This window comes from Drosophila tropicalis, unplaced genomic scaffold (genome assembly GCF_018151085.1).
Source record: "Drosophila tropicalis isolate 14030-0801.00 unplaced genomic scaffold, ASM1815108v1 contig_769, whole genome shotgun sequence".
In the NCBI taxonomy this organism is placed as follows: domain Eukaryota; kingdom Metazoa; phylum Arthropoda; class Insecta; order Diptera; family Drosophilidae; genus Drosophila; species Drosophila tropicalis.
The window spans coordinates 316,152-341,286 of NW_027173256.1; the positions used below are offsets into that span (position 1 = coordinate 316,152).

At 38.6% G+C, this 25,135-nt stretch overlaps 5 protein-coding genes across 8 annotated transcripts; 3 read left to right on the plus strand and 2 right to left on the minus strand.

The window, feature by feature from the left end:
• Positions 1 to 5,477: 5,477 nt before the first annotated feature.
• On the plus strand, positions 5,478 to 24,075 carry LOC137579742 (acid sphingomyelinase-like phosphodiesterase 3b). Of its 4 annotated transcripts, none has more exons than XM_068293545.1 (6): positions 5,478 to 5,874; positions 14,878 to 15,049; positions 21,586 to 22,298; positions 22,783 to 22,975; positions 23,042 to 23,333; positions 23,502 to 24,075. In XM_068293545.1, the coding sequence occupies exons 2-6, from the start codon at positions 14,968 to 14,970 to the stop codon at positions 23,728 to 23,730; spliced, it is 1,509 nt and encodes a 502-aa protein (XP_068149646.1). In that variant the 5' UTR covers positions 5,478 to 5,874; positions 14,878 to 14,967; the 3' UTR covers positions 23,731 to 24,075. The 4 variants fall into 4 exon arrangements, with proteins under 4 accessions (XP_068149646.1, XP_068149645.1, XP_068149648.1 ...); XM_068293544.1 differs by having other exon boundaries at positions 5,478 to 5,829; XM_068293547.1 differs by having other exon boundaries at positions 5,566 to 5,586.
• Positions 6,515 to 13,621, minus strand: Zasp67 (Z band alternatively spliced PDZ-motif protein 67). Its single transcript, XM_068293548.1, has 8 exons — positions 13,382 to 13,621; positions 11,403 to 11,554; positions 10,877 to 11,317; positions 10,551 to 10,800; positions 9,824 to 10,433; positions 9,464 to 9,663; positions 8,142 to 8,359; positions 6,515 to 6,785 (listed from the first exon to the last, which is right to left on the minus strand). Exons 1-8 carry the CDS (start codon positions 13,478 to 13,480, stop codon positions 6,617 to 6,619), a joined length of 2,139 nt encoding a protein of 712 aa, XP_068149649.1. The 5' UTR covers positions 13,481 to 13,621; the 3' UTR covers positions 6,515 to 6,616.
• Ilp1 (Insulin-like peptide 1) lies at positions 13,944 to 14,696 on the plus strand. Its single transcript, XM_068293590.1, has 2 exons — positions 13,944 to 13,974; positions 14,263 to 14,696. Exons 1-2 carry the CDS (start codon positions 13,944 to 13,946, stop codon positions 14,694 to 14,696), a joined length of 465 nt encoding a protein of 154 aa, XP_068149691.1.
• Positions 15,788 to 16,700, plus strand: Ilp2 (Insulin-like peptide 2). The gene is made up of 2 exons (XM_068293543.1): positions 15,788 to 16,055; positions 16,155 to 16,700. Exons 1-2 carry the CDS (start codon positions 15,851 to 15,853, stop codon positions 16,403 to 16,405), a joined length of 456 nt encoding a protein of 151 aa, XP_068149644.1. The 5' UTR covers positions 15,788 to 15,850; the 3' UTR covers positions 16,406 to 16,700.
• Positions 20,555 to 21,244, minus strand: Ilp4 (Insulin-like peptide 4). Its single transcript, XM_068293574.1, has 2 exons — positions 20,996 to 21,244; positions 20,555 to 20,941 (listed from the first exon to the last, which is right to left on the minus strand). Exons 1-2 carry the CDS (start codon positions 21,165 to 21,167, stop codon positions 20,694 to 20,696), a joined length of 420 nt encoding a protein of 139 aa, XP_068149675.1. The 5' UTR covers positions 21,168 to 21,244; the 3' UTR covers positions 20,555 to 20,693.
• Positions 24,076 to 25,135: the final 1,060 nt, after the last annotated feature.

Genomic DNA, 25,135 nt, shown 5'->3' on the forward strand with positions numbered 1-25,135 from the left:
GTTGGCCTGGTATTTCATATTTTCTCCAGTGCGAAAATTCGTTGTTAAAAATTAATTTTCGACGCCCGTTACATTCAAAAATTCGCCTGATCATTAAATTCAAATGCCCAAAAGTATGCTATGCATTGTGGAAAAATTTTAAACCAGCTACCTACTAAATAATTCTGTTTGCCTGGTATTTCATATTTTCTCCAGTGCGAATTTCGTTGTTAAAACTTAATTTTCGACGCCCGTTAGTTACATTCAAAAATTCGCCTGATCATTAAATTCAAATGCCCAAAAGTATGCTACACATTGAGAAAAATTTTAAACCAGCTACCTACTAAATAATTCTGTTTGCCTGGTATTTCATATTTTCTCCAGTGCGAATTTCGTTGTTAAAACTTAGTTTTCGACGCCCGTTACATTCAAAAATTCGCCTGATCATTAAATTCAAATGCTCAAAAGTATGCTACACATTGTGGAAATTTTTTAAACCAGCTACCTACTAATTAATTCTGTTTGCCTGGTATTTCATATTTTCTCCAGTGCGAATTTCGTTGTTAAAACTTAATTTTCGACGCCCGTTACATTCAAAAATTCGCCTGATCATTAAATTCAAATGCCCAAAAGTATGCTACACATTGTGAAAAAATTTTAAACCAGCTACTTACTAAATAATTCTGTTGGCCTGGTATTTCATATTTTCTCCAGTGCGAATTTAACGACGAAATGTTAAAACTGCAAATTTCGTCGCCCGCAAATTTCGCGTCGCCTGGCGGTACAACTCAAAAATTTAAATGCCCAAAAGTCCGTTACACATTATGAATACATTTTTATGCATTTGCCTACTAAATAATTCTGTATTCAAATTCTGCTTTCAGTATTTGGTATACATATATCTGTTTTTTTTTTTTTTTGTAAATATGTAAGTACATATATGTGATTACTACATATATGAGTGAACTAGTATGCTCTGTGGAAAATGGCAAAAAAGTCGAAAAAATCCATAATTTCTTTTTATCTCGGTCATTTTGAGTTCAACCAGGATGTCCTTTTGTCAGATTGTAGCCCTTGAAGACCAGCATCGACAGATCCTGGAAAATCTTTTGAGTTGCTGAGATACAAGGACTTCTGTTTGAGAAAAAGATCAGGACGAAAATGTTGTCATTAAACTCCAATGATGATTCGACTATGCTTGGTGAAAGCATAATGGACATTTTGTCTTGAAATTATAGAGAACATTTTTTGTTTGGGTCAGAATGAATTTTTCATTTAAAGATTAATAAAATTTTGTACTGTAGATAACATGTAATATGTATTAGATTAAATTATTCAATTACACTGTGATAGTCGAAAAAAAGACATGGCAAAACTCGATGGTTTCACCCTATTTCGGGTCCTGCGAATCGAACTGCATCATTAGTTTTTTAAGTTATCACGATGGTTTCATACAAAATTTTTTGCGGAAGTTTTTCATCAAAGTTGCCATTTTTTCGAAAAGGATGTTTTTTTGCTTCTTACTTCTAAAATATTCATTCTTTTTACAAACTTTCTTTAGCAAAGTTTCTTAGAATTGAAAGAGCTACAAATATTGTAAAGACATTTAGCCTCTAAATCCGTCCGTTCCGAATCTTGACCAAATTTTTTTTATGTTTTCTTTCTCGCATTTTGCTAAAATTGATATTATTCCATTTGAAGCTTGGTCATTATATGAGAATTTATTTTGCTCAATGGCAGCAGAAGAGACACCAGGCCTATCTAATTTACGATTTATAATATAACCACATAATCAAATCGAATTTTTTTTAGATATGTTAACAAAATTAAACTAACTGTAGTTCTTTAGTTTTTGAAAAATATTTATACAGTCGGTATAATAACTGCATATAAATTGTTTGACAACAATAGTTGTCAAGGGCGTAGCCTGGATTGTGCACGGGGGAGGGAGAGGGGTGCATTTAAATCAATTTACTTAAAGGAGAACTTGATAATGCATTATAAAAGTTATGTTAAGAGAAAAAAAATGTTACCCCTTACAAACTTAAATACTGGTTACGCCCTTGATATTAGAAATATTTATTTCCCAAGAGCTTTAACTACGTAAGCCTTTTACCGTTATTCTACTGATATCGGTGGGTACTTATGAGACCAAATATAACCTCTACTGATCGTGTAAGCATAGATGTTAATCTTAATTTTGACTTGCGAACAAGTGTCCCACAAATTTTGCCGGATTTTTGCTGTGTATGGAAAATTTACGAGCGCACAATGCAATAACAATTTGCAAAATTGGTCAAAAAGGTTGCGCCCAAAAATGGGTTTCGGCATTCCAATGATTTAGATAGATTCACAATCATACAGATAACTGCTACGCATGCCAGAATAAACTCGCAAAACTAAAGAAGAGTTTTATGGTCTATAAAAGTGTTCAATCTGCACAGTACCTCATTCGGAGTATATTACAATTACAAAGATGTCAAAGCCCAACAGAAAGGTATAATTCGTCAACATTTGTCACCGAACCTGAAGAGTTACTTTCAACGTATGATCCATCCCAAATCGATAACACTTGTCAACATCTCTAGATATCCCCAGCTCGATTATATACGATGGTAAGACAACTAAAATTGTCGCAAAGGCAAGCGAACTCTTTAGCACATTATTTACGATCTGTTAACATTTTGTCTAAGGATGTAAAAGTGTACGGGTATAGGAAGAGACTTTTGGACTTTTTGATAATAAACGGCAATAATACGTTTGCATACTGCAAAAATATCGTTGGGTTAATGGAACATATGAAATGCACGTGCAAACTAAAGGAGTGGCGATTGTTTATCGATTCAATGAAACTAATTTTGGATTGTGTTCAGTATAGAAAACATCAATGGAAAATATGTACTGACCTAAAAGTTGTTGCTCTACTCACTGGCTTGCAAGCGGGTTATACCGACTGTATAAATATTTTTCAAAAACTAAAGAACTACAGTTAGTTTAATTTTGTTAACATATCTAAAAAAAATTCGATTTGATTATGTGGTTATATTATAAATCGTAAATTAGATAGGCCTGGTGTCTCTTCTGCTGCCATTGAGCAAAATAAATTCTCATATAATGACCAAGCTTCAAATGGAATAATATCAATTTTAGCAAAATGCGAGAAAGAAAACATAAAAAAAGTTTGGTCAAGATTCGATTTTTTTTTACATTTTGTCCCAATGCTCGGGAACGGACGGATTTAGAGGCTAAATGTCTTGACAATATTTGTAGCTCTTTCAATTCTAAGAAACTTTGCTAAAGAAAGTTTGTAAAAAGAATGAATATTTTAGAAGTTAGAAGCAAATGAAAAAAACATCCTTTTCGAAAAAATGGCAACTTTGATGAAAAACTTCCGCAAAAAATTTTGTATGAAACCATCGTGATAACTTAAAAAACTAATGATGCAGTTCGATTCGCAGGACCCGAAATAGGGTGAAATCATCGAATTTTGCCATGTCTTTTTTTTTTTTTTTGAAAAAAACTATCACAGTGTTATTTGAGAGTGTCACAAAAAGTCCCTAGAGGTTTTTATGCATTTTGATTTTGAAATCTACCAAATCCAATGTTGGTAATCCAATTTAAGGGCAATGCTTACTTGCGCTATGATATCTTACTACTTACGCTCTTTAATGGGGTCTTGGGAAAGAACTGAGTGGGTGAAATTGTTCAACTTTAGAATTTGATCATATTATCTATAAGGACAAAAATTTTTGCATTTAGTCAATTCGATCCAAAAATAATATGAGTTTATTTTAATAGTTTTAATCCACTTAAAATGTTGGAAGAAAATTAGGAAGATTTAAAAACTGGCAAAATATATTTCTGTGTCACTTTGCAATAATAATGAAATTGACAGAGTTTGACCTATTAAACCCAAGTTAAGAGGTTCTAAGAATATTTGAATTTCCTTGTTTAGCAAATTTTTAGACAATGATAAACAGTTCTTAGTTCAACTTCAACTCAGCAAATTATTTGGAATGGATTCTAATATTTGAAAAAATAAAATAAATTCATTCAAATTAAATTCATATTTAGCTCTCTGAATATCTTCGCATTGATCGAGAACTACAAAATGCTTCACTCACTTTCAGAAAATATTATTGCCATCACATTTTAAACATATTGACAAATCCCGCTGGTTAAATAGTTAGGACAAGCCATCGAACATTTACTACTCGAAAGGCAAATAAGTTGAGTTAAAACAAAACATAGTACACAAAAACCTCAAAAAACAATCTTGTATACTTTGGGTGTTACTTTTAATTGTTTAAAGCTACAGGTTTACATATAATAAAGGAGTTTCCCAGAATTTACATTAAGAAAAAAAAAAAATTTGTGAGTACTTCATTGCACCTCAAACGTCTGCTACAATTTGTTTGAGGAAAAATCCCACTAAGCTCGAAGAAAGCTCAAATTGCAAAGCTTTTGAAACTCATATAGACGAAGTCTGAGTTGGAGCCTTTTTTAGTTGTACAATATGAATTTGAGGTTCATGTGAGATATGGCGTAGTATATAAGTTTTGGAAGAACAACTTTATTGTAGTTTAAAAATCTATTGAAGATCATGAGGGCTTTATACACTTCAGTCACTTACTGTCAAAGTAAATATATATATATATATTAAGGATATTCTTAATTTTCCAAAAATCATCACTTCTTCATTATCAATATAAACCAACCCAGCATTTTATAACAGTTCTAATCATGTGCGCACCTTTTCAAACACTCTTTTTTTGATATCCTGGTCACGACTTTTTCCAATGATATGATTACTTCTTTTAATGAGCTATCATATTTTTATTTGTAGAGGGCGATAGTATTACGTTTTGTTTTCGTAATTTATTTAAATACGATTTTGAGCATCTGGAAAATAATTTTCGTGACTTCTTTTAATCAAGAATAGAAGAAATCACTTTTTAGTCAAAAATGGGTCTTAAATGAGACTCGTCGATATTTGATGAAGAAATATAAAAATATAAAGTATTCTTTTTTTCTATCTATTGAATAATATGGATTCTAATCGGACACAATTTGAATATAAAATTCAAAGCACATTGAATTGTATGAATTTATTAACTTGAAGATAATGTTAACAAGACTTAGCAATTAAGCACCCCACAAATGAAAGAGAACACAAATTTTTTGCCAACAAGTAGTAGAAATGGTAATTTAATTTTTAACTTTGCAGCTTACCATCTTTAATAACATTTCGACTTGGCACCTACCGACTGTAAGCGAAATAAGGACTCACTCAAATGCCATTTGACTCAAGCTTCCAGTCACATGGACATACGAAAGCTGTCCCAAAAAACTCATTTGATATGGGGGAAGCATAAACTCAACTTGACTCACCATTCAAAAAGGACTATGGCAACAAAATGTGTGGTGAAACATGGGAACATGGCATTGATAATATCAAGTCAACATGCCAGCATGTTGTGACAGTCCGAAACGAGACGACCGCCTATCAGCATCGCAACGCATCGTTGATTGTGGACATATGTCACGGTGTACAAATCGAAATCGGTGTCGTAGTTGGTTCAACAAAACACGTAAAAACCGCAAAACGTATATAACGCAGCGTGAAGTTGGCGCGTTTTTATTGCCGCCATCCGATGAGGGTCTGAAGAAATGGCCCATAACACTGTGTTTTTGTCATTGACATTGGAAATGGGATTGAAATTGAGAATGGGATTGGGCAAGTGAAATTTGCGCATTGCTACTTGGTCAGGCCCTCCCCTCCGGTTCATTATTTCGTCGACTACTCAAGCTCGGTTTCGGCGTAACGTGACAACAATTTGTGATTCCGGAGTGTGTTAAATTTTTGTTTTGTTTTTGTCTGTGTGTTATGTTTGTGTGTGTGTGGTCGTGTGTTCGTGTGTGTTTTGTTCTCTTTGTATCTCATAACTAAATATGAATACGGGTTTATTGTGATGCCATTTTGTCATTTTGGCTTCATTTTGTTACAAGCCAATTCATTTACTTTAATAAATGCAAATTCCAAGAGCTTGTCACCCACACACACACACACACACACTCACACACACACACACACGCATATAAACAGACGCACACGAACCATTTACCCATGTATATTTTACTCACACTAGCTGCAGAGCTGTCGTCGCGTGTTTATGCAAAAGAAAATTGCAACAGCCAACGCCTGAGGATATGCAAGACTTTCGATTCACGACACATTACACATACGCCTTGTTGCACACAAATTATGTAATATCGCATTAGGGCGCCCCATTGACAATGCAAAATTCAGACGGCAAAGTAGCAGTCAAGCGCACCCACAAGGACCCTTAACAAGGACTTCTTACTTTTACCCCCCACATTTTCCACATACATCTGTACATGAATATAACTTATGAGAAATACATATATATGTGCATACATATATGTTGTAAAAGAAGTATATATTAATATATATATATTGTATATAGTTTTGGCTCTCTTTATCAATAGTTTTTGTTATATTTTGTTGAGCTGCTTATATGTATGGTAATCGAGGGATATGAGTTGAATTTAAATATATTGAGTACAAATACATTTGTGCATATGTGTGTGGTGTATGTATGTATATCAATCATTTCTACGATTGCAGTGACTGGCGTATATCAGATTCGGCTGCTACCATAGGTGCACGCACTTCAATGCCACGCACGGGTGCACGATCCAAATGAGGATTGAGGTATTTGTAAACCTCGCTGCGATTCAGATCGATTTTGCGTTCCGGCTTCTGGTACTTCATGAAATTGACCCTGTTGAAATAAAACAAAAGAAGAGCGATGGGTGGGGGGTTGGTGGAAAAGCAGAAGAAAATTGCAACTTAAAATTGGGATTTCTAATGGAAAATGGAAGTAATGAAAGGAAAGTGAGTGAAATGGTATACGGACAGTGCTGGATGGTAAGCAGGGGAGTAGTTAGTAGGTAGAGGGTTAACAGCTAGCTTTCCCTGCGGAACGACACATGCAATGAACCAAAAACAAGAAATATCCAATGTGACAACTTACTTTTGCATGGCCAGGCTGAGACCCTGCAGCTCCCTGCGGACGTGAGCAGCAAATGCACAGGACGCAGAAACATTCCCCCAGCGGTTAAGTACAAGGCAAGGGCGGGCAAATACAGTCGCTTACACACACGCACACACACAAGCACACGGAAAAGAAAGAAAGAAAGTAAGGGAAAGAGGGAAGGAAAAAGAAGACACAAGCACACATAGAGTGCAGAAACAAGAGCAATATCAAGCAGAGAAGTTGTTAGCCTCATTAAGATGGAGCCGCACTCCGACTCCAACTCCAACTCCAAATTGCACCTCCAATTTGGTATCCTCATCTCCTTAACTCTCTCTTAAATCCGCAACGCAGCGGAAACTTACCTGAAACGCTGGCATGTTATATGCTCGCCATTGAACAAACGATTCCAAAATGCAATCTACAAAAGAAATGAGAGCAACGAAAGCCATAAGGCAAAAGGCATGCATAAAGAACCAAGAAATGGACGGAGATAAGTTGGAGATTTTTGCAGGGGTGGGAAGAGGCTGAAGGCTGAACGTAGGATGGAACAACGAACGGGAAAAGTCAAATCAACTTCAGGCCATGACAGACAGAAAAAGAGACAGGCTAAAGAGAGAGAGAGAGAGAGACATTCAGGCAGCCAGCCAGCCAGCCAAATAGACAGACAGTTAAAGACAGACGTTTCAACTCCTATGATAATGATAATGAAAGTGCAGCTATTGTGTGTGTGTGTGTACGATTTTTTTTTGTGGTACCTGGAATCGTAGCCCAGCAATGGACTCTCATATGGGCATCTACTAATGCGCAAATTTATGGGTGCGTCGATGTAAGCGAGTGCCATGGAAAGATGAGAAAATGAATACCAGAATGAGTATGTGGTCATGAGTATGAGCATGAGAGAAATGGAAATGGGTATGAGTATGGTCAGCAGAGCAATAGCAATGAAAGTAAACTCCGACCATGGCCATTGGGGGCCAAAAAGCAAACATGACCAAACATTACAATTTTTGAGTTGGTTTTTCATTTTTTTGCTTTGGTTTTTTTTTTTTTTTTTTGCTCTTTTTTGTTTGTTGTTGTTATATGTATGTATGTAGTACCCACCCCAATGTGGTGCCTGTTATAAGCTCCGCCTGAGCGCTCAGTGTCTCGGCTATGAATTCATCATTGTAGGCATCCTTGGGACGATACCAACGCCTGCCGCCAGGCAATACCAATGGACGCTCAGATGATGGCACTAGGGGGCCAAAGGCGCGTTTTGAACGTTTTGGGTTTTTGTTGCGCACCAAATGCTCCTCGAGCTCTTCAATGACATCGTGTTTCTGGCATGACCGACCATCGTCATGTCATCGCATAGCATATAGCAGCGAAAGAGGGAACAGCAATAGTTAGATGATTTTTTATTCTTTTTTTTTTTTTTTTTGTTTATTTTTTGGAGAGGTGGGGGAGACGTATGGACAGGAGAGGCTATTGAGCCAGAACCAGTACCAGACAGAGATAGAATATAGATAGAAGCACACAGAAAGAGAGAGAGTGTGTGTGTCCAAAAGACTGGTAATGGCATGAAGAAGTCCGTAAGGGTATGGACTTGGATGCGGGTGAACTGGATGGGTAAGGTGGTGAGGAAAGGAAGTCCACTAATTGTCTTTTGGTTTCTGCATTTTTCTGCTGCGACCGCACACTGAGAGCCTCAGGGCTGAACTTTATTCAACTTTTAACTAACAACTAACTAACAGTTAGTACAAAATAATTTGGCGGCAATTTGTCAAAATTTAAACTCGATTAAAGCTAACTAACTACGTTTGGAAGCGCACATTATGCTGCAAGTAGAAAAAGACAAAAACCAAATGGCATTTTAGTTAATTTGATTTGTGGACACACTGACAGACAGGCAGACAGACAGACAGAAAAAAAGGACGACCGCGAACAAGAGAAAAATGGAAAAAGCGAGATAGAAAGGTAGAGAAGACGCAGCTGGCCAAAAGAGCTTAAAGTGTAACTGAATAACTGAATGGCAATACATTAAGGACAACAAACATACATAACTGAAATTTGAATACACTTTATTTTCGACTCTTCAAACGGTTCATTTATTGTTCGAATACATTAATACCTTAACATTCGAGAGAAGTTGATCGGCTGTTAGTTTTTTCAAGGAGGAAACTAATGGCAAATTTCAAAGTTGCTTGCCAAAAATGAACCTAAAGTTGTGTGGGTAAAGCGCTGAGCGCTTTTTCAAGACTCTGTCAGTCTAGTAGATGGCTTAAATAATTTCAATTTAGCAAAAGTCTATTTCGTTGCGAAAGGGTATAAGTGCCTTGTCCTTGATACAGAAACAATAAATCTATATTTATGTATGTAGATATTTATATTGCTTTTTTTTTTTGCGTTTTTGTTGTTTTTTTATCGTTTTCTTTGACACTCACCTTTTGCTTCTTGAAGCTCTGCTCTTCGCTAAGCTCCTGCTGCTGGTGCTCCAATTGGGCCGACTCTTTGTCCTCCGCTGCTTGGCGATTGTCGCCATTTGAGCGCGAAATTTCCGCCACTTCCAGGTCATTGGCATCGCATTTATCCTCATTATTTTCACATGGCCCCGCTGGCTTGTCAGCCTCAGCTATAGATACGGCTATATGGTGTAGGATGATGCAAAAAAAAAAAGCAGTATAACAGAGAGGAAGAGAGAGAGAGAGAGAGATATATATACAGGGAAGAGAGCAAAAAGAAATACGCAAAATGCGCCATTAGAAAAATTTAATTACTGTAGCCGATGCCATAGTTTTTTGCACCTGCATTTTCTGAGAGCATTCCAGGGGCAGAGTTCTCCCCCTGGCCTTCCTCATCGATTTGTGGCGACGGCTGCTCTTTCTGCTGCTGTAGCTTGAATGTGGGCAGTAAATCGGCAAGTTGTTTGGTCACCGCATCCAGCGTGGATTGTATGGTCGACGGTAGGGAGGAGAGTGCTGCCAGCTGTTTTTGCACATCGGCGAGTTGTTTTTCGAGAGCAAGTTCTTCATCAGTTTTGGGTGGGGAAATGGTTGATGGTGATGGTGATGGTGGTGTTGATTCTATATCCTCTATGGCTTCAGCTTCTACAGATACCGCCACATCTCCCTCCACCGACAGCTCCGTAGCCGTCTCCGTGGCAATGGCTGGCTCTGTTGTGTCTTCCAGCACGTCCTTTTGCACATCTGCCTTTTCTAACTGCTCTTCGTCGTTGTTCTCGCCGTTTTGGCCATTTTCTGGCAATTGTTCCAAATTTGGCACCTCACTGTCCGTTGGCAATGGCTCCTCCACGACCTCTTCGTCCACATTTTCAACTGGCTGTGCTGGTGGCGTTGACTCTTTGGGTGGCGAAGGTGTTGCTTCCTTTGGTGTGGGTGTCGGTTTGACTTCCGGCTGTCAGCAACATTTAAATTAATTTCACATGCGACCATTCCATGTCCATTCATACACCCACACAAAAACCTACACACATACATACGTACATACACACTGATATGTTGACCCACTCACCATTGGCGACTTGTCACGTGGAACAGACTTGACTATCGTGACTTTGTAGGCATTTGCCGCCCTCCTTTCGGCCTCCAATTGTTGTTTGCTCTTTGGGACTGGACGATTGGGTCGTTGCAAAAATGTGGACCACTTGCGATTTTCTTTGTCCTTCTCCAGTTTGGTTTTCGTTACCTCCTCGTTAAGGGAACGCAACACATCGCTGGACATGCATACACCCGGCTTGGGGAAAATTCTATAGAAATTAACGCTATGATATAGATGCAGTTAAAGCCCTAGCTAGCCTTTGGCATATTCATTTAACGGTATGTCCACTTTTAACGCACCCGAGGACATTGTGCTCCTTGAGCACCTCCGTTTCACCGGACAGCACGGCAGCAATTTCCTCTTCCACCAGCTTAATTTCCGCATGCCCTGACAGTGCCGAACACGGCCGATCGGGTAAATCGGGCAAATACAAGGCACCAGTTTCAGCTCCAACTACAGCTCCAGGCCCGGTTAATGTTGGTGCTTCCACTTCCACATCCACGTCCACATCCTCGCCGTTGTCTTCCGAATGCACTTCCGACATGACTCGGAGACATTCGTCCAACCCTGGCCCAACTGGACCTGGCACTGGGACTGGGACTTCAGGCTGTGGGTCCGGTTCCGTAGTCAGGGCATTTATGGCTTCCGTTGGCGGTGTTGGTGATTTGGTCAACGAACTCTCGCTAACGGGAAATTTCTTAAGGCATTCTCTGGCATCCTGTTCATTCTCCTCATTCTCCCTGCAGAACCCCAGAAGAGCCACCAAAGAATAGAAAAATGTAAATTGCAAGTTGCACAGTGATAAATTGTTTTTGACCAGCTCACCGGTAGACACCAAAGTAAAAGACACTCCCGCTATTCATAATCAGGCGGTGGGCCTCATCGTGGGTTAGCGGTGTGGCAGCCGTATCATTGATACGTACAACGACATCCTCAACCCGTAGCCCAGCCTCATCCGCAATGCTGTTCTCAGTGACCTAGCACAATCAAATAGAAAGGGATGGCATATTCAAATGCAGATGCAGACACAAATACAGGTACAGACTTTCTGTACAGATACGGATGCAATAGATTCAACTATTAGCTAAACAGTCGCGTGCTTTGTGCATAAAAATAAAATACGCGCCAAATGTCAACAAAACAGAGAATTTAGCTAACGAAGAAGCGAACCACACACCGAATCCGAAACCAAAACTAAAACCGAATCCCCACCAAATGCCGAGTCAATGTGTCCAATGTAAATGTAAAATTCAAACTGAGGACATCCGAGGAGGTTGATTGATAACAAAGTTAACCCCATAAGATTTACACAACCTGATTGATTGCTCAATCAAATCAACTTCACAAGAATTTCTTTCGCTCCTTCACAACAACACAACTTTTAGTGTAAATTGCATTAAAAAATTTGTACAAAGTTTTATTTAACAATTATTACAAAATGCTCCCAAAAGCAATTTGGCCAAAAATGGAAAGCAAATGAATTCAGATAATCAAATAATTACTGCTGATTGCAATAGGATAAACTGTGAAAGAGAAAGTTAATTGAAAACAATTTAGGGAAATCTTCATAGACCCACATAGTATTGAAAGTTATTTTTATAATTGATATGTTAAATGGACCATAGAGAGATCTTTCTTTTTTGACGTAAACCCAATTGGCATCTTTATAAATAATGTACACATCTGTGCTGATTACAAAACTATACTCTAAATGCATATGTATAGGTAAAATTTGTTAAATTTCATGGGGACTGAGATCAATATTTATATATTGACATTTTCATATGTTACAAGGCTGCTTAATGCAGTTCGTTTCTATTTTATGGAAAGATCTCTTAAGACAAAATATCTTTCTTCTGTCGAACTGATTAGACTGCAAATATTCATGAACAAGCTCAGCATTTTGGTGGAAACCCTCGTTGCTTCGTTGTACATTGAGTGCGTGTATATATCTACAGTTTGCCAATTAAAAATTTTGCCTTTCCTGCGATTTTTCGTTGATATCTGCTTATTTATATATACATACACATGTATATATGTATGTATCTATGTACTTTTGTAAGTACTTACATACATATGTACATATGTATATACAAATTTGGTTGTTGTCAACGAGTTTGTAACTACAAAATGCTGTTAATGTACAAAACGACAAATACTGACACAGACAAAAAAAACAACATAACACGAAGAGGAAGGGGAAACAACAACGACAATGCTAAAACTAAAACACAATTAAAATTTGAATAAATTTATTGCTGTTGCATTATGTGGCTCATTAGCACAAAAATACATGGGTCTGTCGATTAGATAAACATTCGAAAAGCGTGTCTGATGAAAATTACTTTAATTTAACAAATTTGCCAATTTTGCAACAGAAATACATACATATGTATGTATGTATGTATGTACATATACCACAAGAGCGTACAAACTGTCACACACAAACTGTCGCACACACTCACACACATTGTTACGTAATTGATCGCAAGTATGTACATACATATGTGAAAATGAGAAATTTTCAAATTGAATCTATTAAGAAGTTTTGCACAGGCATTTTCCAAACAATAAACAACATTGTTGTTTTGTCATCATTGGTTTGCTGTGATTAGTTTTCCTGCACAGGTGGCTACACCTACATTCACACACACACACACACACACACACACACACACACACACACACACACACACACACACAGACACACACAATTAGAGAGAAAAAGAGATGGTTTTTGTATGTGGTTGACAGGTGAGAATAGCGACTCAATTTGTTTCAATTGAATTCGATTCGTGCCTAACCTTAACCACAGTTAGGGGATACTCATAGTCAGAGCCACCCACAAGCCGGAATCCCCAGGGGACATTGTCAAAGCGGCACATTTTAATATCGAGCACCATTTTGTGATAATATTTCGCTTAGATCCTTTTATTTTTATTTTTCTTTTTTTTTGTTCGATGAGACAGCAATGCAAAAAGAGAGAGAAAGGGAGAAAGAGAGAGAGAGCAATAGATAGGTAAACCAAACCGATTCGATTTGAATTGAATCGAACTGAATAGATTTCGAGCGAACTAAACTTTTAATAAAACAACCGACTGCGGCAAAGTTGGCAACCAACTGTTGCGGTCGCCTCAGAAATTTGCCAAAGAACTATCGACTCCCATATCGATTGATAGATGTGATATCGTCGAGCTTTCGCAGCAGCAATTACTTAATGAAGCATACTTTTCACCTGTATGCTAATGAGGCCCTGCCACTAAACGAAGGCGACAGCCGTCATAGCCATTTAACCTAAAAGTAACAGGTCCTAGGCACAGGCGAGCCCAGTCGAAAGGATGAATGGAGTGGTAAAGGGATGCCAATATGAAGGTGAATGTGAATATGAATCCGGAGTGTGAGTTGTTGTTGCTGTTAGCAATGGTTTGAATCTATGTTTAGATTTCGAGTTTTGGGCCGCCGCATCCTACATAGATACACACATACAAACATATGTATGCCCAATTTATGCAGCAAAAAAGTGCATTGAACTCGCCACTTGAAGCCAGACAGAGTCCCTGTCTCTGTTTGTTGTTTTCTTTTTTGATTTTGTTTCGTTTGCCACCAAATCTGATGCGAATTTTCGTATAAATAGCAGATGTTCGATTATTAAACGCATTCTTACACTCATAATGGTGGACAACAGTGCAGTTTATGGCTCATCGCGAAAAGGGAGGAGCACGAGGAGCACGCATACACTTGCAATTGATGCTGGCCATGGTGCCCGTAATGGTGATCATATATCTGACAGTGGCCGTGCAATCCCATCAATTTCAAGTTGGCACCCAAAAGCTATGCGGTCAAGCACTATCCGACACCTTGGATGTTGTCTGTATATTTGGTTATAATACAATGCCAATGGCAACACCGGAACCATATGCCCTCAGTCCATTACTATCGAATTTCTATGGCACCGAGGTGCTCATCAAAACTCGTCGTCAACGTCGACAGGGTGGTCGGGGTATCTACGATGAATGTTGCCGTAATTCCTGCAGTTATGCAGAATTGGCTGCCTATTGTTTACAGCCGCCGACTAACAAGGACGATAAGGAGTCAAAGCAAAAGCGGCAACAGCGATAAAAGAAATACAAAACAAAACTACACACATACACACACACACATACACACACACACCCAAAGAGATACAAACATAACATATTCCTACATATATACATATATACATTACCCAATACTGTATTCACATATGTATATGTATATTTGTTTACTACTCGTATACGTAATCACTTATTTATTTATGCAGCACAAAACTTTGACTAATGAATAAAAGTAGACAGTGCAAAGAGAATTCGTCAGCATCTTTGTAAAAGTTATCAAGAAAATTTACGTCAAGATGATGACTAAGTTGAACTGGTTGTTAACTGCCTGCCTAACACTCTCCTTAACCTGGCTACCAGACGCCCACGCGCGCATTGGTAAGTAGAACACGGGGAATTGATGCCGGGAAAAGGGGCACCAACATCAACAAAGAGCATGGGGGACACAACAACAGCATAACAACTCATTTGTTATTCATAAATGCAAAGAGCAAAGTAAAAGGTCTTAGCTTAAATTCGCGGCGAACCTCGACACGAGGCTCCTAGTTCCGGCGTAGTTGATAATGTCGCCCCTCGCCACCTTCCGCTTTTTGCACATAAATTGTTTAATTGGCCAACACGATTCTCGCCCACCCAACAGGAGCACCTGCTAGCTACCTACCTACACCTAGCTAGCTACCAACGACTATTTGTCACTTTCGCCTTTCCCCCAGTCCATCCCAATCCCAACAATAACATCTGCCCTCGATAAGCATTTGCATAAGTCAGCTGAAAAAGTGAACGTTGACATTGAACGAATTTAGCAAGCTGGAGCCCACAGTCAGTGCTACTTGAAAATGCACTCAACTTGTCCCAATAACCTCTAATACAATTTGACACCCCAAGTAGATGTATGTACATGTATTTAGTTTGACTTGCCCCAGACCCAGACCCAGACCCAGACCCAGAGACCCAAGTGCTAGAGCAAAAGCCAGACCCAAAACCAGACGCACATCCTTTGTCAGTATGTTTCTGTTTGTGTGTGCGTGTGTGCATGTGTGTATCTGTATTGGTGTGCAGTCTTGTGGCGTATATAAGCCAGCTCCATTGTCAAAGACAGCAACAGTTTCAATTCAGTTTGAGGCAAGGACCCAACTACTAGCACCAGCACAGAGGCATAACCATAAACTAAAGACAACCATGACCAAGGCAATTCCATTTTCATCGCTGGCTTTTGTGCTCCTCGGTCTTTGCACGGTATTGGCTTTTGTCGCAAATGCCAGTGCCAGTTCGAATGCAGTTCTATCCAATGAGAATGTGGTCTTATGCAGCGCCAGGCTTAATGAAATGATGTCCATGGTATGCCGGGAATTCAATTCTATCATTCCGGGCAAACGTAGCTCATGTAAGTTCCATTTATTCTTGAAGACCCAATCCGACCCAATCTAACATATACCATATACCGGATCATGATTACGATCATGATTAATCCACTCCAATATAGCCAACATTGATATCGACCCACTGGATCCATTGCAATTTATTGAGGAAAAAGAATCAGCTGGTTCATCATTGTCTGCATCCTCATCGGAATTCCTGCCCTATCCATTAAACACTGGACGATACTATCAGGAAGGTTTCAATTCACTGGCAGCTCTACGTCGTCGCCAACGGCGTGAGGGCATTGTGGATAGATGTTGCAAGCAATCCTGCCCTGTCAGCTATCTCAATGAATACTGCTCCATATCCATGTAGAGAGGAATATAAAATGAATCACAGACAGACAGAATGAAAAAAAATGAAAAGATAGAGTGTGAGAGGGAGAGAGAGAGAAAGAGAGATAGAGTGTGTGTGATAGTCAGCTAATGGATCCCACCGATGAGCACCGAACTGGAACTACCCTGTACAATGAATTCTCCTCTAAATAGATTTGTATTGATTTTTTTGTCTATTATAATGAAACACTTAAGTGTCTTTAATGATTAATCCTATTGTATTTTATATTACCCCCATAAAGAATGTATTTAATAATATTCAGCAAAAACTAGTAGAGCTTTTGGAAAAACCACATTTTAAATCCATATACACATATATATATATACATATATATTTAAAGACATGGGAACAACACTTGTTATATACATTTTCTAAGCCAATAAATCGATAAACAAAACACCATTTTCATGTACCCTTTTGTAATTTCACAAATAGCGAATCATTATTTTGATGCAATTTGGACTAAATTTGATCGATCATTGCAGTTTTTAATGGTGTATCATCTCACAAATTACATTTGATCACGATTTGAATTTGAGAATCTTAAACGAATTCCTAATTACTTGCAACCGAAAATGAATGAATACGTATTTACCCTCTTAGGAATCTTCAGTTTTCTGTTTCAACCGATCTTTTCTATGGGAGCAATATGATATAGTCACCCAATACGGCTGAACCCGAGATTTACAACCTATGCCATGTGTATATACAAGCCTATAGCAAAATTTCAACTCTGTAGCTCTTACGGTCTCGGAGGAGTTTGCGTTGATCCAGACGGACGGACGGACATGGCTATATGAACTCGTCTCGTCCTGCTGATCAACAATATATATACTTTATATGGTCGGAAATGCTTCCTTCTATGCGTTGCACACTTATGACCAAAATTAATATACCCTTTTTGCAAGTGAATAAAAATAGTCGTTTGCTCGATTTCACAAGCTGAGTTTTTGGCATTCCCAATCCAAAACGATAATTCACCGATTGATTATTCTGATTTTTTCTAAGCGCCGCTCTTTTTCATAGTCTTAATTGTCATAACATTCAGGAAAGAATATAGTCCCGACTATTATTATTAGATTCAATGTACCACATGACTTGCCCCGTCTGAATTGAGGTGAAGCAACAAGTTCATATATGTACAGGTTGACCTTAAATTCACAAGACTCAAACTCAGATGACTTCTGGATATTTTAATGGTAAATTTCAATTATAAAAACGAGAAAGAAACTAACTTTGTACCCTTTTAGTACTCGTTGAATCGTTCAATAAATTTGTCCTTCAAAAAGTTCGTTTTCTCAAAATTTATATATAATAAGTGTTATTAATAAGATTTTTCTATAGTTTAACTGAGATACTTCTCTATAAATAGAATGCTGTTTTCTCACACACCTATTTTTCATAGTGGTCCGATCCTACGAACTGTCGAATTGATCTGAATTAGCCTTTGAATGAGGGCATGAAGTTAATACGAACAGACAGCTACATATGGCTTAACCAATTCGTTTTCTCACGCTGATCAAGAGTATATATGTATGTTTAGTTTGTGGGGTCGGTAATGTCTACTTCGCTGCTTTACAAACATCAGAGGATTTTTTGAATACCCTCTACAAGGGTATGAAAATGAAAAAACTTGTTCCTACCTGCTTATGATGTAAATATTCTTTGAACTGTTTTTGTTGTCATGTCATCAAATTGCTAAGCACTTGAAGAATATTTGAATAGGATATCCTTTTGAACTTCTGACTTCTTAAAGTTTTAAAGTAGTTCACATTTGCGTGGGATTCTCTACCATCGAAATGAAAAACGAGCAGAATCAAAACAGATGAACCTGTTCGTCAAGGGAGTTTGAGATAAAATGGCGACCTTTTGCCTCAGGAATTAATTAGTAGTTATTAAATCGTTAACAGTCCATACTGATAAATGTATATGTGCAGTACTACAAATATTGTATATTTATTTTCATGTTGATTATTTAATATTTACTATAATTACATACGCGTATACAAGAATATGTTGCCGGTTTTTAATTCCGACAAGTTTAGAATTACACAATCCGCAGTATTCAATTATTTAAGGTTAATAAATGCATTTTTTCTTTGTTTTTTGTTTTTTTTTTTTTTTTTTTGTTTATTTGTTTGTTGTTTCTGCTTAAACGCGACAATAGTTAATCAATTCTCCATAGGTGCACGCCTTGAGACAACACTCATCGTAGATGCCAAGTCGTCGCCGCCTGGTACTTACCAATCGCTGCCCACTCTCACTCAAACCAAACATTCTATGCAACATGGAATGATCTTCAATGTCTGCCTGAAGATCTCTTTGCAATGATGATGGATCATTGGAGACAGCAAGAGCATTAGTTTCGAGATCAAAGCCATTCTCTTTATCTAGAAGCACAAATGTTTACATTCATCAATTCTAATTCGATTGATGACATTGACTGTACTTTACCCATGGCACGCTTCAATTTTGAATTGAATCCCTTAAATTGACCCATGTGACAAATACTTTCAAGTGTTGTGGGTAATTCGTCGCCGCACAGGCGCAATACACTATTCACATCGATCACCAGAAGCAAGAGTATCATGGCGGCGAGCTGCCTACTGATCACTTTCAAGTGCTCCAGCTGCATGACTCGGTCTGTTCTGTTCTGTTCTCAAATGCTCTGCTATTCAATTGCTCCTTGCAATCGTGTCCACTCGAAAATTATCAAACCACAACTGTTCTGGCACGGCACGGAGCAAAAGCACTTTATATGAGCAAGTGCTTCAACTGTTGCGTCTGAATACTGTCAGGGTGCGTTAGATGAAGTGTCAGTTTCGCCCTGGGTGCCTTGCCGGTGGCCAAGTTAGTGAGTTGGTGGGTGGTTTGTTGGATGCTTGTTTTGCCACTGCGATGACGGCCTCCATGTGGGGGGTCTTTACGCATATCAGCTGACGTTATCGGACCCACTGTCTGGTCTTTGTTTACCTATTTCACATGAAACCTCGAGCTAAATACAATAATTACGCACAGATCTTGGTTCTTTAAAAAGTAAGAAAATTTAAGTAAATATTTTTGAAGCTATCGTGCAGACATATTGTATACCCTTGCTATCTAGCTCATTCCTTTAGGAGTTAAGACATATAAAGAAAAAGCCTGACCATTGTAGAATAAACAACAGACATAGATAAAATATTAGTCTAGATTCCAAGCTCAAAGTCAGCCTACTCGACTCAATAACTTATTAAGGTATACTTTACACATTTAAACTTCTTCTGAAAACCTTTTTACTCCATAAAAGTAGGGTATGAAAATGATGATGACGATGCTGGCAAGGATGCTGAAGATTCTATGTTTTCTTTCACTCATTTGTTGTTTCTAATACCCTTGGCTGGCTGTAACCTGGGAACATGCATTACACACCACAACACAACAAAAAACACAACACGACACGACAGGAAAGCATAGCAAAGGATATGAAAGGAAAGGAAGGAAAGAAGGGAAAGGACATGATAGGACAAGACAGGAAAGAACAGGACAAATTGGTGTAATAACACAGTTGCCTGTTTATCCTGTTTAGTTTGCCTTATCTCATTTTCAGGCCCTAGTTTCTGTTTGTTTTTCCTAACATAACGTTATATATATGTATGTATGTATATACATAGATACATACGTATGTGTGTATGTATATGTATGTATATAGATAATGATCCATATATTGATAAGACCCAATCGTATGCACACATTTTTGCATCAAGGCCAAACAATGGCTTAAAGGGTTTTCCTTTCATTTTCGTTTTGAGGGTCAAATCGATTAGACACTTAAACAATTTTAGGGTACATTCTAGTCGATCTAACAACTGCTTTTTGTATCATTAAAATCACAGCGTCATCTAATTAAAAATTCATATTCCACATTATTGTTCGTAGAGAATGCAAGGGCGAATTCGTTCCATTTCATTTATTAGAGCACAGCAGGGGTTACTTGGGAGGAAAAGTCCCCTCTTTTAGGGGGAAAACCAAGAAAAGAATTCCCCTCATTTTTCGATTGTTTGCTGTGTGCTTTTGAGTAACTTTATTGCTTCCATTAAGAATATTACATTGAATTATTTGAGAATATTACATTTATATTTAGGGTTTTTTTTTTTTTTTTTTCAAGTTTTTGTTTTTGTTTTTGTTGTTAGGGTTAAGTGGTTCCAAAAAAAAAATGAATTGCAAAATGTCTTTTGGTTGTTGCCTTGCCATTTCCTGCTCAATCCTCACCAGTCCTTGTTGGGCCATTTTAGGCGCAATACTCCATAATGTCCTCGTAGGTGCAGCCCTCCCTGCAGCATTCGTGTGCAATGCGTCGACGATGACGACGCAAATTCGTTCCACCAAATGTCCTGTCAGATTCCACAGATACCAAACGTTGGCGTTCGTCGAGTTCGGTTTTGTGAAGGAATGCCAACCATTTGCGTAGTATCGCCTGATCTTGATGATGGGTCGAAGATCCGGAATGATTGGGAGCTCCATTCGCTGTCTGCTTCACTTGAGTTAGTTGAGTTGGTTAGTCAAAACCAAAATATGGTACAAAATACTTACGGTCTCGTTTGATTCTGCGTGAAAATCCATTAACACAAATGAGGTCGAGCGCCCTGTTTAGTGCCTCGCCGCATAGCTTCTGCCTACCGTGGACTTGCTGCAGCATCTCCGACATGGTCATGAGCATGAGCAGCAGGGTCAGGCTCAGACCAAAACCGAAGCGCATATGCATATTCCTGGCCTCTAGCTACGCTAGCTGAGCATGTAAATTCACCTTTATTGTCTTCCCCTTGGCCCTCGACTGTTCGACAGAGGCTAAAACTGTGTTGATACTGATCAATGCGCATGCCAACGCCAAATGAAACTGATGTCCGGCCGATCAAGTGACTTTTTGACTTCTAGGCCGAAAGCCGACTGCCGAGACCCCGATCCAGGTAGAATGTCTTCATCTCTTCTTAAGTCAGTCAACCAACCAGAGGGTTGTGGTTCTCACACAGGGTTTTCACAGCCATCCGGCTAGCAAATGCCTGGCCTGGGTGTGGGCTTTCCCTTCACAGAGAGGAATTGCCCGACACGTAAACAGCCGACGGCCAGTAATCAGTATTGCAACTGATGCCATTTCCTTCTCTTTCTTTTTTCTTATATTGCAGGCTACTTTTGGCATATCAGTGACCTCCACTTGGACACATTCTATTCAACGCAGGGCGACATCTACAAAAGCTGTTGGCAGCTAGCACGAACTGCACCCAGTTCCACATCCACTGTGGCCCTCGAATCGCCTGGACCCTTTGGACACTACAATTGCGACAGTCCATGGAGTCTCATCGAATCGGCGGTGAAATCGATGAAGGCCAAACAGGGCGATAATGTTGAGTTTGTTCTTTGGACAGGCGATGCCCTTTCCCATTCAGCCCAACCCTTGTCCGAACAGAAGCAACATGAAATTTTGCGTAACATAACCGATCTACTCGGACGGAGTTTCTCATCGCAATTCATATTCCCGGTACTAGGCCATGAGGAGGGCAGCGGCAGTTACAGGAAAATGGGCGAATTATGGCGCCATTGGTTACCCACCGAAGCTTTGGTCACTTTTGAACAAGGTGGCTTCTATTCCATCGAACAGACAAAGAGTCGCCTTCGTATTGTTGCTCTCAATACGAACTTTATGCGACACGATCATGATCCTGAACCGGAAGCTGATGCCAAAGTATCTCACAATTTCCGCTGGCCGTCTGAATATTTTTCCGAACCGAAGGCCTCCAGTAGAAGCACCACAAATATGGCCCAGGACGAGCAATTAGCTGAGCAGCAATGGCTCTGGCTAGAGGAGATTCTCAGCAAGTCGCGTGACAAACAAGAGACAGTAAGATATCCCAGGAAATAATTATTAGCCCATTGACATTGGAATAATTAATAATTGTCGAATGCAGAAATCATTATTAATATTATTTCTTTTTAACATCAACAAGTAAATGTGTATTTCATTTAAATTTGCATGCATTTTCATGAACCGATTGTCATCTACATACAAATATACAATAGTATAACTGGACACTCTTGACAAAATACTTAACAGCACACACACACATACATTCACAAAAAACGCAGACGCCATCCACCCACACTCACACACACGTAGTTGTATGCCTATTTGCCATACATAAGCATCATGGGCAATATTCTTGTTTAATTAATTTTAATATTTAATTTGTTCTTATTGTAGTAGAAAATTGAATTCATTTCGTATTGATGAGGAGAAGTAGGAGGAGGAGGATGATGAGAGAAACTGTGGGTGGAGGGGTGGCAAATGCATTTTCTTTTTCATCACTCTCACATCTCAATGGCAGGTCTACATAGTTGGACATATGCCGCCGGGAGTCGACGAACGCCACCTGGGGCCACAGCATAATCAGTTAATCTTCACGGAGCGCAACAATCGCCGCTATTTGGATATGGTGAGACGTTATGCCTCCGTTATACAGGGTCAGTTCTTTGGCCATTTGCACTCGGACACCTTTCGTTTGGTCTATGATGAGCAAGGTACGTTTTGTGTTGTTGGTTTCCCCACCATTATCGGAAAGAGCCCAATGCATTTTTCTTTGACAGGCAAACCAATTTCGTTTGTGATGATTGCCCCATCCATTGTACCACAAAAGGCTGGCAGTGGGTCCTCAAATAATCCAGCTCTGCGGCTATACAAATTCGATACGGGTAGCGGCCAGGTTTTGGACTATACACAATTCTGGCTGGATTTACCTTTGGCCAATCGAGCTCACGAGCCACTCTGGCAGTCCGAATATAATCTTACGCATTACTACGGATTGGCCGAGATATCGGCCATTGCTCTGCATAACTTTGCCGAGCGTTTTACCGGTAACGATGCCTCATGGTTTAGCAGGTATGTAACCGGTATAAACTTTTATCCATACATGTAAAGGTATACATATGTATGTGTGTGTACCTAAATAAGTACTATGGGGATTTTCCCGTCTTTAACATTTTATTGCTTGTTATTTTATTTTGTTTGTATATATGTGTGTGTGTGTGTGTATTCTTTTACCTGCAGATACCATCGCGCCAATGCGGTAAGATATCAGACCGGTTCACCCTGCCAGGGACTATGTATGCTCAATCATTATTGTGCCATCACTCGGCTGGATTATGATGAGTTTCGGTTATGTATGGAGACGGAACAGCTACCATTGCAGGGCCGTGCAGGCGCCGTGGCCGTCCTAAGCATTTGGCTGCTTCTGCCATTGCTCATATCTCTATGTCTAGCGAATTTACTTGGTTAAGCAGATCCCAGCTAAGCACTTCCTATATATATATATACAACAGAAACAAAACTAAAAAAAACAAACAAAAAAATTAAGTGAAAAAACAAAGTAACAGGAGAAGAAGCAGGAAAATGCAGGAAAAGTTCAAATCCTGCGATAATTTACTCTCAATTATGCTGCATACCCTTCAGTGTATGTATGCCATATCGTATATGTGTGTGATATGACTACCGAAAAATCGTCTATATATATGTATTTATATATACCTACATATAGGTACATATATATATATATATATATGTGTGTATATGTGTATGATGTACTTATTGTATAATGAAATAAACGCAAAATTTTTTCATGTTACTTTAGTCCCTTTTTATTTTCGATAAATATTTAAGCAACAAATTGTGGCATAAATAAATGTGTTAATTTGCGCAAACAAGTCAGCAGCAAAAGCAGCAGCAGTTAAATAAAACGATTTCCAGCTTCATCTGGCCAACAGTCAACCGACCGACCGACCCATCGACCCATCGACAGGGCGATGCGGAGCTGATGCGGTTAAGGTTGGCTCGGTTGGTTCGGTTGATTTTTTCTTCTGCCTTAATTTTTATGACCAACTCCATTAAACGGAGAAAAACCACAGTGTCCATTTAAAAAGTAACGAAAAAACGACAACGCAACGAAGCCTTGGCCAAAGGAAAGTCAACCCAGCAAGAAGTTGAATTGTCCTCAAACATTGGGCAACTGCAACTACTATTCATATCATCCTTAATTGAAGTTTGATTCCAGGAGTGAAAATGAGGTAATTTTTCTAACGATTTCTTCTACCAATACCATTGCCTAAAAATTTATAGAGTATATCAAATTCGTTGAGCTATTAATTAAGCGCCCGCTAAACTGAACTTCATGAAATATGTATTCAAAAGGAAAAATTTGCCATATATTTATTTTGTTTTAATTAAAATGATTTATGATTTTGTGGTAGTCATAAATAAGCAATGTGTAGAATTAATAATTCTAAAATTAAATCAGTTTACTCGGCAATGTCACATTAAACGTATTTATACAATTCAATTAACAAGCACACTCGGGAAATGTATAAGACATATCCTGTAAAGAGGATGAAATTACATCTAAAGAAAGTTTTGAAGTTTATATAGAAATTTTTGATTGCTCACTGAAGATCATTTTGAACGGAAACTCAAAACAACTTGGATAGAAGATTCTATTGCCACGGATTCATATGTTTTGCTTGAAATCTTTGGCATACATTTTAATGTTTTCTTATTAATATGAAATGCCAATGCCTTTTGGTTATTTTCTCTGCATAGGTATAGGTGGCAATGCACAAGACAAAATCCCAAGCGTTGTATACAAGTATCTATTTGATGCTACATATACGATAAGTAATGCATGAAACGTC